The 15,026-nt window shown below is 42.0% G+C and overlaps 1 protein-coding gene across 2 annotated transcripts in view; it reads left to right on the top strand.

Moving 5' to 3' along the window:
• Positions 1-14,281, top strand: part of ITGA2 (integrin subunit alpha 2) — a 192,664-nt gene extending 178,383 nt beyond the window's left edge. For both annotated transcript variants that reach the window (XM_073583396.1, XM_073583397.1), the window contains 5 exons: positions 2,113-2,217; positions 4,652-4,765; positions 8,294-8,383; positions 10,786-10,902; positions 12,099-14,281. In XM_073583396.1, coding sequence (XP_073439497.1) covers positions 2,113-2,217; positions 4,652-4,765; positions 8,294-8,383; positions 10,786-10,902; positions 12,099-12,176 — 504 coding nt within the window. In that variant the 3' untranslated portion in view covers positions 12,177-14,281. The remainder of the gene's footprint in view (positions 1-2,112; positions 2,218-4,651; positions 4,766-8,293; positions 8,384-10,785; positions 10,903-12,098) is intronic.
• Positions 14,282-15,026: the final 745 nt, after the last annotated feature.

Genomic DNA, 15,026 nt, shown 5'->3' with positions numbered 1-15,026 from the left:
GTCCGATTATGCTAGTCACACTTTGATCAGACACTCATCCGATTTTCAAGGACGTGAAGAAAAAAAGTTTCTCCATCTTATACATGAAGTGTGTCCGTGATAGTCGAACCTCACTCAGATGTTATCCAAGTGCCGTCTGATGTTTTCCACGGACCCATAGACATGAATGGCCAAGTGCCATGGGATTATGTATTTTTTTTAACTATGCTGATGTTTAGTAAATGTGTAATTCTTTGTATTTGTACTAGTGGCTTGGGTCTTTGTAGTGATTGGTGTAGGTTTGTAAGCCACACTATATAAGCCCACCTCATTGCTCCATGTTTGTACTTGAAAAAGACCCATTACAGCTCGAAATATAGTTCATGTTCAAGGCAGAATAAACTTTGTTGTAACTGAACTCCCCGGACTTGGCTATTTATTGCCCATATGCCTGCAGCAAGAATCTCAGCCTGGTTGCACGACTGCAGCCAATTATGGGTTTTTTTTTCTCCGAAACGCTCCAATGTTTCAAATAACATACGGTCAAAAGATCACTGTGCTGTTAAAGGTGATGACAGGTCTCTGCCTACCTGCACACAATAGAGGCCTGTCAGTCACCTGTGGCAGCTGTGTGAAGAGCCCATAACTGGGATCTTTAGGGCTCACACTCACTTGCGAGAGACTCGCACGATTCTCGCATGAAAACCTGACACCGCCGCCGGCACTGGGACCGGAGCGTGCAGCTGCAGAGAAATACATGTAGCTGCACGCTCCGGTCCGAGTACCGGCGGCAGTGCCAGACTTTCATGTGATTCTCGTGCAAGTGAGTATGAGCCCTGACAGCTGTTAAATGCTGCCAAATCCAGGGACAACGTGTATGAGCGACTGGCTGTTGGATCTCAGCCAGGTATGTTTGACTGTGAAAAGCTGCGGTGTTTCAGATAAAAATATACTTTATAATGCCTTCGGTATTTTTGCTCCATAACTAGGCTGTGACTGTAGGGCTCTTAAGATACAATTTCTTGGCTGTCTCTACGTACCATTACTCGCACAAAGAGATTTCATCTGCTTGACTCGACTGCAGAGTCATGATTGAAGATTCCGGAAGAAGGTTTATTTTCAAGCTGAATTCTTGTAGTTATGCCCAATTACCATATCTGCAACAGCTGCATTAGGTAAAAAAGACTATTCTGGACCAGAGATGTACACAGATGAGCCTCACACGAATATAGTCGACACATACTGGCTCAGGAAGAAGAATGGCGAAGGGGTTACTGAGATCAAGCTGGAGAGACAAACAGGGAGAGAGACAGGACAAACTGTGAGAAGGCAAAACATATTGCATAGCAATGTAACGGCATTAATACAATGACAATACAGCGCTGTATGATTCCCAAGTCATGGGACATGACAGTCACGGACCGAGTCACACAAGAGACTAGTCAGATAAGCGGGTACCCGGAGGCTTTTCCCTGCCTGCTCCCCTGATGTGACTGGTCTCTCCCTGTGTGACTGTATAGGGAGAGAACTGTCAGTCATTGACAATGGGCGGGGAGAGGTTGCCGAGGATCCACCTGTCTGACTATTCTCCTGTACAGCTCGGTCCCCAGTAGTTTCTAAAAAATGTTCTTTTCTCTCTGAATTTCCCCAGAATCATGCAGCCAGTGTCGGATACATGCTGCCCTTGGATTGTCCCCTGTCACTTTACCATTATAGAATATATTCTCCAAAACGCTCCGGCTGCAATTGTGCAACCAGGCTCCGATTCCTACCGGCTACGGTTTAGGCAGCATGAATCAGACGACAGGTTCCCTTTAACATCTTAATAGGAAATTGAGGCTGTAGCTGGCAGAACCATTAACCTCCCATTGTAAAATCACAAGCACCACGTAATCTACAACTATTCAGTCCAGTGACCTTTTCCTCAAAGCATGTAGAACTATTTTCCTGCTTCGCAGAGCTGTGAAAACCATCTCTAGCAAGTTCTTCAGCTTGGACGCTGCTTTGGCCTCAGCAGATCTTTGCTGCTAAGAGCCATCCTCAACAAACCGAGGGTTCACGGTCGTGTCTCTAGCCTGATCGCGTCATCGCTTGAAGCCAAAAACTGATTTTACATTTTCCTTTCTTTTCCAGTTTAAGGGAATTAGTTGCAACGCCGTCACCAATCCTCTTCACATTGGAAAAAAAGAATACACGACTTCATTCACAGAAGAGAAATTCACAAATATCCCGGAATTAGTAAGTAGAGTCGTTTAAGGGAGAACGTCAGTCAAGTTCTTCTCATGCTCTTCTGATAACTTTGTATTATTTGTTTCTGTTATGTCTTAAAAGGAAGGTTTTTTCAGAAATTGACCTATTGCGTAAATTAGCATTTTCCGTTTAATGTATTACAAAAAAATTGATCATTTTATTTAAAAGTGTCGCGATTAGACAAACACTAAGCCAAGGCACTTTGTTATTAATGAATACATTCACTTCACTAATGCTACAAATGTAAAAAGGCGAGGTAATTGGTTTACATTTTTGATTAGAAGTGTATAAACCCATCTACCAATGCCAAGATGGACACATTTCACATTGGATGCCCATTCTATAGACTCACTTCTCTGTGTGCCTAGGCCTCAAATCAACTTGCGCTGACGTCAGTAAGGTGAAGTGAGTTCATTGGCTGTGAACTCGCAGGACCTGTCAGACGGCACCGCGAGCAAAACTTTCTCACGCTAGCGGTGCCATCATATAGGTAATAGGAGTTCACAGGGAGACATTGAGCACATGGTGCAGTGTCTGCTGGATGACAGGCTGTATGGTCGCATCATGCAACCATGCAGCCTGCCATCTAGATGTAGCAGAGCTGGACCTATCGTGGGACAAATTGATTATCTGCGGAAAGGTGAGGAATATGGTTTTTCGTTTTTTTTTAACTCTTTTGCAGAAGACGATGGCATCGGTGGAATAGGTGAGGTCGTAAACATGGTTTAATTAAGATTTATTAAAGGAGTCTGTCATTCTTTCAATTAAAGAACTTTTTTTCTGGGTGTCTGTCTTTTTATACGATATGACTATGGGGTTAGTAATGAGGATGTCTTATTGACACCTCTCCATTACTAACCTTGGGGCTTGATGTCACCTGACAATACAAAGATGATATCAACCACTCCCAACTATCACCCCACTTGCCACCGCTACAGGGCAAGTGGGAAGATTGAGGCTATGTGCCAGAATTGGCACATCTTATAGATGTGCCTTTTCTAGGGCGGCTGAGAACTGAAGTTTTCTAGCCTGGGTGGGAGGGCAGTATCCATGGCCCCTTCCTAGGCTATTAATATCAGCCCGCAGCTGTCTGCATAGCCTTTGCTGGTTTATATGTATAGGGGAACCCTATGTCAATTTTTTATAGGGTCCCCCATTGTAATAGTCAGTAAAGGCTAAGTATATAGCTGTGAGCGGATATTAATAGCCTTGGAAGCTCCATGGGTATTACCGCCTTCCCAGGCTATAATTATAGGCCCCCAGCTGTTGCCTTTCCCTCTGCTGGTTAAGAAAATTACACGGCAGCCCTCGCCATTTTTTTCACAAAAATAATCTTTTATTAATTAAATACATGTACAGTAAGCTGCACACACTGTACTAATTGTATTTGTCACTATATATATATGTATGTGTATGTAATTATACATATATATATATATATATATATATACAGACATATATTCTATGTGTATTTACTGTATGTAATCCATCTCTTCTATCCTGTCAGCTCCTTCTGTGGTTTTACACTACGTGGCTGCTGAATTGCTGGCTTTTCTTTTATCTATTCACTGACATCCTATATATCTATGTGTCCTATGTGTATATATCTATTCTATCTATATGTGTTTTGAAAAATATTTCCTTTGAAGACTATGTGTAAATGACTTAGAGAATTTCTCTATGGAAAAGCGCATGTTAAAATCACATTACAATCGGATACAAATCGCACTGCATTTGGTTGTAGATCGGATGCTAGGTGTGAAAAATCAGATTGTACTCGCATTACACTTGCATTACACTTGTGCGACTGTCGTCAGGGAGATTCGGACTGATTTTTCATGCGTTCAGTGTGACTCCAGCCTTATTCAGTCACACTCTTAACTTTTTGGATTGTTAAAGGGGACATTTATTCAGGCAAAATTAATTTGAAAGCTTAAAAACTTATATGCCATACTCACCTTACCAATGTACCCCACCTACGGTCCAGAGGTTTCCTGCTGCAACCACTGGACACAAAAAAAGCCCTTATCTCCTTAGTCTTGCGCCAGTCTTTATTTTCTGCTCCAGGGAAGACGTTCCTGACAGTCATCTCACCGCTGCAGCAAATCACTGGGTAATCAGGTCCCTGACACAAACATGTAACTGCTGCAGTCAGTCATTGCCACAGCCAGCCACTGATAGTGATTGGCTGCCGTGGACACTTGTCCATGCTGTGGATGTACAAACACTGGCCAAACATTCAGAGCAACTGAGGGATGGGCGGGGTACATAGGTTTTTTTGTTATTTTCTAACCTTTTGAATGGTTCACACAATAATTTTGCCTGTCTGTAAAAGCCTCTTTTAAGAATTTTTCTGGAAGAGGAAGAAGCCCCAAACTTATTGCTACAAGACCTAACTTATGTATAATGTTATCTTTTGTAGACCTGTGATAATACAAGATGCGTCACCTTCAAGTGTCTGATGAAGGATCTTCAGCTGAGAGAAGAGTACTTTGTTAATGTTTCTACCAGAATCTGGAATGGGACATTTGCAGCTGTAAGTGTTGAACCAAAAACCATAAATACCTTGGGGTAGTGGCGGTGACCCTAACAGACTCAGGTCTTCACCTGGCTTTAGTAAAAAAAAGAATAAAATGACAATTCGCACCTTTAGGTAACAATATTCTGATATGTAGCCGTGCTTCTGCTTGACCTCCTTTTAGACCCGCTTCTCTAAAGGGAGTCTGTCACCCCCAAAACTCAATTTATACCAATCGGATAGACATATGGGTGACTAAGACCCTAAGAAAATTATTATTGTAGTGGAGTTTTCTTACCTTCCTCCTGCAGAAAATGTTCTTTACTTATTATGCAAATAAGTGTGCTCAGTCCAACCCTGGAGGAGCCACCGTCTCCCCACTCCATCACCATCCCTTGCCACCTACCACTGTGTAGATTGTCAGCGCTCGCTTGCCCAGAGCTACCACTGCCTCGGCCGAAGAATCGGCCATGTGTGTGCGCAGCAGATGTCCCTCTCTCATGCCCGCGGAACCTGCTTACATGCCGCTTTCACTAACACTGTGCTCGCCAGCACTAGCTCAGGCAGTGCTTACTCTGTGCAAGCAATTGATGCCAATTTTCATTAGAGAAGGCAATAAGATGTACACAAAGGACGCACCAAGCACCCATGTTTGCATAAAGAATTAATATTGTTTTATGCACAAAAGATGCAGAGAAAACTATAGACTATAGGCAGGATTTTAGTAGGGGCTAAGTAGTGATGCGCAAACATGCTCGGATAAGTTGTTCTATAGCATGCTTGTGTGCTAGCCGAGTGACTTTGCCTGGCTCAAAAAATGTTCGAGTCCCCGCAGCTGCATGTCTCGCGGCTTTTCGACAGTCGCAACACATGCAAGGAATCCTAACAAACAAGAAATCCCTGCATGTGTTGCTGCTGTTGAACAGCCAGGAGACATGCAACCACGGGGACATTAACATATTTTTGAGCGTGTTTAGTAACGGATGAGAAAAACCGGTACTGGTGCCATCAATGTTTTCCATCCGTGTTTTCCATCAGTGTGTCGTCCGTGATTACATCAGTGCTTTTCCGGTATGTTTAAAGAAAGAACTAAATGACAAATCTTCTCCTATACTTTGCAGTGTTAAACACGCACAGCACACATAGGGCACATGGGGACCCATAGGCTTGTATTGGTCCTTGTCATCCATGCTGCTGGAAAAAAAATGGACACGTGCATAGCAGCATAGGTTGTAATGGGTACGTGTGGTAGCCGTGAAAAAAAATAGGTGCCACATGTACTGAAAACACGGACATGTGAAGGGGCCCTAAGGTAGTTCTGTGACTACAGCTGAGCTCCCTTGTCTACAGGGGGTCTAAAGTAGTCTGAGACACCACTCCATCCACATCATTGGTTCGGACTGCCGCTATCTCTCTCTTACCCTCCTTTCTTCTTCAGATTTGCTGATGCCAGTACACCAACATACAAGGAATTTCTTTCTACACCAGGAAGGAAAAGTCATGGAATTATGGAAAACACAGGAAGGATAGACATGTTACTGATCTGCAAATGAGGAAAAAATGGAAACAACATTTTCCAAACATCTTGATTTAGTCAGCATTGAGTATAAGCTCTGTCTACAGAAATCCCCACACTTACAGCCCTGTCCTCTATCAGTGAGGTCATTAATTTTGTCTGAGGAATGTTCTGCTCCACTGAATGCACTTGGGCAAATCATCAAGATCCTCTGCTGGCAGCTCCCTTTGTAATTGTCGGCCAATGACGTACCAGATGTGCTCGATGGGAGAAAAGTCGCTGTAGGCCATGGTAGCACGTTTAGGCAATGCATGCTGCTCACAGTAGCATGAACAACATGTGGCCTGCCGTGGTCATTTTGGCTCCTGGGACCCTTTGAAGAATAACCCAATTCATAGCAGCCGACGCATATAAGTCTGCATATGGTGCTCATACTCCATACTGAATAAATCAAGATGTTTTGAAAATGATGTTTCTATTTTTCCATCACTTGCATTTCAATAAAATGTCTATCCATCCTGTGATTTCAATAATTCCACTAATTCCACGACTTTGTCCACTTGATTTTGCAATATCAATGTTGAGGAGTGTAATATTACAGAGCATGTGGCTTCATGTGAGAACATTTAATGTAGTTGTTGAAGAGAATCTGTCACCAGGTTTTTTGACACATAGTTTGAGAGCAGCAAAATGTAGAGACAGAGACCCTGATTCCAGTGATGTGTCACTTACTGATTCTGCTGTCATGTAGTCCTCCCTATTCATGAGCTCAGTATAACCCCACCTCCCCTATCGATTGGTGTCTGCCTATGCACAGTGAACACAGAAAGCTGCCAATAAGTGGTGTGGGCGGGGTTATACACAGCTGAGCATTCAGAGAACTACTAGATCTGCAGCAGATAAAACACTGATTTTATCAAAATGACGATAAGCAGCCAGAAAGTGATACATCACTGGAATCAGTGTTTCTGACCCTACATCAGGCTACTCTCTGATTGGATAGCAAAAACCTGATGACAGATTCCATTTCACTAACAGAAAGTTGAAACTTCTGCAGTTAAAGATGTAATATAGCACAAAAGACATGATCATCCTAATTAGGATATGGTTTGGAAATCACACTGAGGCAATGATGGGACTGATTATTATTCTTATGATTGCGGATTAATTTCTAGAATATATTTCACTCTGATTAAAGGTCATAGATTATAAAAATCAGAACCTGGGTGATCCTTTCAGCAATATGAGGTATGTAACACATCAAAAAGTAGATTGGCACTTGCCATGGAGAGTGATAAAACGGATATTTTCTTTGTGGAGCGGTATAAAAAAAGAACAATAATCAGCAGGTCAGTAGCCAACGGCTGTTTCAAATAGCACCTTGAAAAAGCCCCATGAGGGTGAAATGGCCGTTGGCTGCTGACCTGCTGAAATTATTATTCTTTTTTTATACCGCTCAACAAAGAAAAAAAAATGTTTGGGTCTCACCACGTAGTGTGATAAATCTACTTTTTGATGTGGCCCATTTGACCTCATTCAGATATTGTGCACCACAGGTGTGAATGTGGTCTAAAGTGAATCTCCATTCTTCAATACCATTGTAAGAATAATTTAAAGGGGTCGTCACAGCTGCAGCCAATCACTGAATACTTATGCCTCTGACTGCTGCAGCCAGTCACTGAGTAATCACGTCTTTAATTACGGTCCCAAGATGCTGCACATAGATATTAAAAATAAAAGTGATACCTACCATTGGGGCCGGTGCTGTTCCTCCGCTTTTAACCTTGCGCCTCCATCTGGTCTCCTAACATAAAACAGTCATGACAAGGAGACTGGTAGGAGACACAAGGTTGAGAGTGGAGGGGCAGCTCCGGTTCCTTTTTTTTCTACTTTGTGCAGCGCCCTGGGACCATTAATTAGTAAATAACCCCTCCGAATAATTTGAAGCAGCAGACCATTTTTTCTAATACACAGCTCCATCCATGTATAGTATGTAAGTAACAATAGGTTTTCTTTTCATTGTCTTTCAGTCATCATTCCAGTCACTGGAGCTGATAGCGACTGCAACACTAGAAACAATTAATCCTGACATTTTTGTCGTCAGCAACAACAAGCTATTGGTGAGTGTAATATACAAGTAAATGGGAGAGAGCATGCAGTACCGTCTACGGCCACTACATGATGCTGTGCCATGTCTGGTGAGCAGTGGTCTTTTAAATCATCATGGGATCCTGCACCTGATATTGCCCAATATTAAAGCCCCAGGAAAACCCTGTTAAACCCTTCCCAATATCTATACGGGTTCACGTGTGTGGAGTGGCCTCAGGAGCTGAATCCGCAGCCTACACTGTCCAGGTGTCGGCTGTGTTGTACAGCCAGCACAGGCCTCTAACAGCAATGGTAGGAGCTAGATATTGACTGCTTAAAGAGGATCTTTCTCCAAATTTTTTACGCTGAATTGAACTCACGATGTAATAGTGGCTGCAGAGTGGAATAAAACATTTTTTTTTGGTCTCTCTCTGTTGCAGATAAATTAGCAAAGTATTTGGACATCTAAAGTTCATTTTTGTTAAGTCCAAGTGGGTGTTATCAGATAGTGTTCACTGTGAGTGTGTACCTCTCCCTCTGATAGAAATATAAGCATGCAGCAATACCTGGGAGAACATACTCCCACAAAAGCTCAGGACAGGCTGTTCCTGTGTGAGATTTATAATGACAGACAGCCTGATCTCACTGCAGACAGATTACAAATGCAATGAGCACAACAGACAATAGTGTGATTACGGACACATTTCTGAATAGGCCGTGTGGGGGAAGGACAGTACTGCAGAGGTGACAGTGCTATGAGAGGAGGAGAGCTGAGAAAATGTTTCCTAAACTCTGCTGAACTACACTCCTTCCCCTCACTGACTGCTAGGACCTTATCTGAAAAGTGTTAGTCATCCGTTCTCTAGTTGACTCTTGGCATTTTAACATAGTAACATAGTTTTGAAGGCTGACGGAAGACCTTATGTCCATCTAGTTCAGCCTATTTTTAGTGCAGCTGTTCTGCATTGTTGATCCTGGGGAAGGCAAAAAACCCACAGAGAAGAAGCCAATTTTCTCCATAGGGAAAAAAATTCCTTCCCCTAAGCTGGGTCAACCATCTACCTATAATATTCTGTTATTTGTAACCTTCTATACTGTAACACACAAGAAAAGCATCCATTCCTTTCTTAAATTCATTCAGTGAGTTGGCCATCACCACTTCCTCAGGAAGAGAATTCCAGAACCTCACTGCTCTTACCGTGAAGAACCCTCTTCTATGCTGGTGCAGAAATTGTCTTTCCTCCAAACGAAGAGAATGCCCCCTTGTGCTTGTCACAGTCCTTGGTACAAACAGTTCATTGGAGAGATCTCTGTATTGCCCTCTGATATACTTGTACATATATATTAAGTCTCCCCTAAGTCTTCTCTTTTCTAGAGTAAATAGACCTAATTTTGATAACCTTTCTGGGTATTGTAGTGAACCAATCATTTTAGTAGCCGCCTTTGAACCCTTTCAAGTTCAGTAATGTCTTTCTTGAGCACTGGAGTCCAAAATTGCACACAATACTCCAAGTGTGGTCTGACGAGTGATTTGTACAGAGGGAGAATTATGTTTTCTAACTTTCTAACCAAGCAGGAGGTTAGACCAGGAGATAAGGGCTGTGAAACATTTCAAACAGAGAAACCTGCCCTGAGTTATTTTGTGGGCGTGTTCTATTTCTCATGAGTGTTCATCCTGCTTATGATTGGGCAACGTCATTCAGGTGAATAAATACCTCCCCACCCAACCCCCAGTCAAAACTATCTGATAACACCCACTTGGACATAACTTAAATTAACTCAAGTGCCATATATCTTGCTAATATCGCCGCAACGGAGAGGCAAAATAAAAAAATAAATTAAAAAAAGTTTTTATTGTCTGCAGCAACTATTACATTGTGTCCAGGTCTGGCTCAACAAGAAAGTTTTGGTGAAAAGTCCTCTTTAAATGCTTTTGTTATTCTGTGACCGGTGGGTTTAAGGGTCTTGATCCTGTGTGGGCATATGATTATGCATCCATCACCCCCTCCTCCCTTGCACAACACGACTTGTCCTCACTTGATTCTCAAATTTGCAGTTGCTATATGTGACATTGCCCGCTGTCAGGATTCTTCAGTGCTGAGAGCGGGTGGGTGCATGACCACAATTATATGATCTGCATACATGCAGTCACATGCCGACTAGACGTGTGCAGCCTCACTCAGTACAAGTGAGTTGAGTGAGACCAGACAAGTCTAGTCGGAATGTGACCGGAAATATGTAATTTGCATACTTGCGGTCACATGACTGCCCACTCTCGGCCCTGGCATTGGAGAAAACTGACAATGCACTGTGAGGATTCCTAAGTCTGCAGCTGGGTTGCACAGAATCTTGCTAATTTCACTCCATACTGCAATGCTGAATGACAGGCAATCAGACGACTGCAGGTTCAATTCACTATTTCTTTCTTTAACAGATTCCTCTCATCATTATAAAACCTGGTGAAAAAGCGGACGTCCCTATAGGGGTGGTGGTTGGAAGCGTGATTGCCGGGCTCATACTTCTCGCTGCTTTGGTGGCTGCATTGTGGAAGGTATGCGGGACAGTAATAGCCTTTTCTGTGCATTTCTCTGGCGATTTGGTATTTGCGGGGATCACCCATTAAAATCCCAAAGAAATCTATAGCAGAACAGAATATGCAGCAGGTTTGGAAATCCACAGCAAGGCTTTACATTATTGGATGGAGCCTATAACATGTCCTTATACAGATTGAATGCCCATTTTATTATTTATTTTATGCTGTACCCCTGCGGATGAGTTTACGGGTGAGCAGTTCACACTTGTCTATAAGATCCATCCTGATTCTCAGCACCTCACGGAGCCCGGACGCTGCATTACAGGACGCTCCTCAGTAAACACGAATTGTTGTCGCCCCCTTCTGGAAGGTTGTGGAAATTAACTTCAGCAATTTTTTTTGCTTCCTTCTCAGAAGCTATAACCAAAGTGACTGCCGTTATAGCCCTCTGGGATTTTCATGCAGCTTTTTTCGATTCTTGAAAGCAATCATGTGCATCCATATTCTCTGTTTATTCTTCATGGGACCACCCAAAATACTATACGGTAGATTTTTATCTTCTTGCATAGAGTGGCGCACTTAATATGCAAATATCCCTTTCAGAGGGAATCGGACTTGATGTCTGGCACCACCTATTAGAAGTATCAATCCTAAAAGACAATATCGACCCTTTAACAAGCCTTGCCAGATGATGTACGATAAAGGCCAAACCAGAAACTCCATTTGCAGATACGTGTTTCACAGTGTTTGCCCCTCATCAGTGCAAAGTATGAGATCTGACTTAATTCTATTGGTGGCACCTGAGATCTAGTCCTCTTCCTTCTGAAGAAGCTATTTGTTTATTTAAATTCTCAGTAGAGCATTGCATGGCCTGTAAGTCTCCTTACTCTGGCTTGGCACTCTCTTCAAAGAGAAACATCTCCCCTTAGGCCCCCCCAGTCAAAGGTCTCTCATACAGCCAAATAAAAGCTCTTGTTTTGCACCGAGGAGAGGCAACATGCCAAAACACGTGTCTGCAAATAGAGTTTCTGGTTTGGCTTCTTATCCTAAGTCATGCGACAAAGCTCGTTAAAGGGTCGATATCGACTTTTAGGATTGCCACTTGCAATAGGTGGCCCCCAGAGATCAGGTCCTCTACATTCTGAAGACGCTTCAGTCCAAAAATGGAGAATTGCTGTATTAATTCCATTTTTGTTTTCTATTTTTTTTTCCAGCTTGGATTCTTCAAAAGAAAATATGAAAAACTTCAAAAAACCGAAGATGAAATTGCTGAAACTACGCAACTAAATTAAAGATGTAGATTATTTGGGAGAGTTGTTAAAATTGGGGTTTATTTTACAAGTTTTTAAAGAAATCAAATTTAGTGTTTTTTTTTTTTTTTACAAAATTAACTTTATCAAACTGCTGGGCAGCTTGTGGTACTTTATCTTTTTTTTTTTTTACAACTTCACTAGCTGGTCTGGTATACTTTACAAAACATTTTTGTACATTTAAGATGTAAAGTAGACATCATGTTTTTACATTCAGATGAACATATTTTATTCTTGACCATAGAAGATCTGGAAATTGATGAAATGTTTGTAGAAAATCTAGAATAATATAATGTAAGTTTCTTGTCTTTGTATAAAGTTTGTTTTTGTAACGTATTAACAGATACTTTACTTAGAGGTGTAGGGAGACTCTCCCTTACACGGGGCAAATATTGAAATACTGTGGTCATGGCAGATTATTGCCCAGTCACCTCCTTAATAAGCTCCAGCATTGTACAGTATTTTCCCCATGGAGCCACCATTAAATATAAATCACGGCGAAACCTCATTTGTATTGTAAACTGATGTAAAATATTTACCTCTATTTATATTGTAAATGTGTCTGAAAATCAGGGGGAGACAACTGATCTGACCACCTCTGCATTTACTCTCCAAAACATTGGATCGCATGTCAGATTTTTCTTGGACAGAGTCTGTCCGAGGAGGAAAAAAAAAAAAAAATCTTAGCATGCCTAAGTTTGTTTTGATCTGATATTCGGATCGCACTCAGCCATGCAAGGCAGTGAATCTGTGGAAAACATCGGACTGCACTCGGATGACATCTGAGTGCAGTCCAATTTCCACAGACTGATAGAATGGAGGCGATGGAGAAATTTTTTTTTATGCATTTTCTCCGCACTCTGAGTCTGTCTATAAGTATCTTAAGTGATGTCACAGTGTAAGGGGATCATGATTCTCATTTGCACATGGAAACACGAGAAGCAATTAAATAAAACTGACAGGGAGAAGATACAGATTAGATATTAGAAAAAGAAACTTTATAACAGTGAGGGTGATCAATGAGTGGAACAGGCTGCCAGGAGAGTGGTGAGTTCTCCTTCAATGGAAGTCTTCAAACACAGGCTGGACAGACATCTGTCTGAGATGAGCTATACAAGTGAATGGTGTCGCATTGCGACTGTGACAAGCAAGTTGCAAAACTTCCAACGAGGTTAGCTTCTTGTGTTGCAGTACTCTCGGGGTGGCAGTAAAACCCCATACCTGTGTGTAGCGCTGCAATGTAGCAGAGACATCGACTGAATCTTGGTACCGCAACAGGTGTGGTGGCTAGAGTCATCTTGTAGGCCAGCCTTAGTGAACATATACCTGGGAGTATGGCGACAGAAGCGGCATTCACGGGCAGATTTCTAATTAGTACTCATTTAAATGAAGTTGATCCTTTTTTATTCTTGATGCTTAGGAGCCATAAAAAGTAATATTGGTTGTGAAGGTGACTATAACCTCTCAGGCCCGGGCTTTATAGGGATACTCAGTTGCACGCACTGTGGTGAAGCCTTATATTTCTGGATGGCACACTGGATGTAAATATGTCTGATCGCTTAAACTAGAAAATCTGCAGAGGTTCAAATTTTAATATATTTTGACTGTTCAGAATACGAAGCAAAATCGCTGCAGAAAACAAAGTGCTTTGCTCTGAGGTGCTCAATCATACAAGGCAGAACTTGTGGAACAAAACAGGAACAGAGACGGCCTCATCGGCCAAATCAGTGATCAGTTTTAGATATATAAAGGTCTTCTGCAATTAAAGGGGTAATCCAGAAGAGGTGACGTGCCTCTAGTATACTTTTCCTCTGACTGATCCTGATTTTGACTTACAAATACTGGTGTAAAATACTGACCAAATACTGACCATGTGAATGTGGTCAAATTTAAAAAAAAATAAAAATTGTGTGCAACGTTCTCCTTGCTACAAGTTCTATTCTTGGGATAGTTGTGGCCCCAGGTTACCTTTTGTATAAAAATGTTATAAATGTACAGTTTCTATAAGTTTCTATGTACTTGAATAAAAAAAAAAAAAAATTTGCATTTTCTTTAAAAACGTTTAAAGAATAAATGTCTACAAACTGGTCGACGTGTCGGCATTTAATCACCAATTGGTCGCTGCAGTCACAGAGCCACATACTTATACTGATTTCTATAGTAAGTGGGCCCTTCTTTTTAAGGTGTCCCTTTATTAGAGGGATTGTCTGGTTTTGGGGTCCAAATGCAGTCAGTGTGTAACTGCAGACTTGGGAATGCCCAGAGTGCATGACACTTCTTAAAAGGGAATCTGTCATGAGGTTTTTGCCACCTGATTCCAGTGATGTGTCACTTACTGGGCTGCTTGCTGCAGTTTTGATAATGTCCTGTTGATACATCAGGGATTTTTTCACTTGAGGACTAGGAAACCTGCTGCCGTGTAGTCTCCCACATTCATGAGCTCAGTATGACTCCGCCCTCACCACGGATTGGCAGCTTTCTGTGTACACTGTGCATAGGCAGAAAGCTCCCAATCAGTGCTGTGGGTGGAGTTATGCAAAGCTCAGAAAAATGATAGTGCAATCTGATTTTTGGATCGGATTGCACTTGTCTGAGTCATTCGCCGTTGTGAGCGAACCCCTAAAATCTCATGCACGCTGCTTGCGTTGTAAGTAGATTTCCGCAAGTGAATATGCAGTGAAAGATCCACTACATTCCCTTATGGAAGATTCTACCAAAATTCTACAAACCAGAATACGCAGACACATTTCTAAAGATACAACATTCACGTGAGTGTAATAATCAAAGACCCCAAGTGCCTCCAAAAACAGAGGAAGACGCATCCACAGCCTG

Source organism: Dendrobates tinctorius, unplaced genomic scaffold (genome assembly GCF_039654945.1).
Source record: "Dendrobates tinctorius isolate UK_male_01 unplaced genomic scaffold, ASM3965494v1 ptg000078l, whole genome shotgun sequence".
NCBI lineage: Eukaryota > Metazoa > Chordata > Amphibia > Anura > Dendrobatidae > Dendrobates > Dendrobates tinctorius.
The sequence above is the reverse complement of the archived record's forward strand: the minus strand, read 5'-3'. Positions and strand labels throughout refer to the sequence as shown.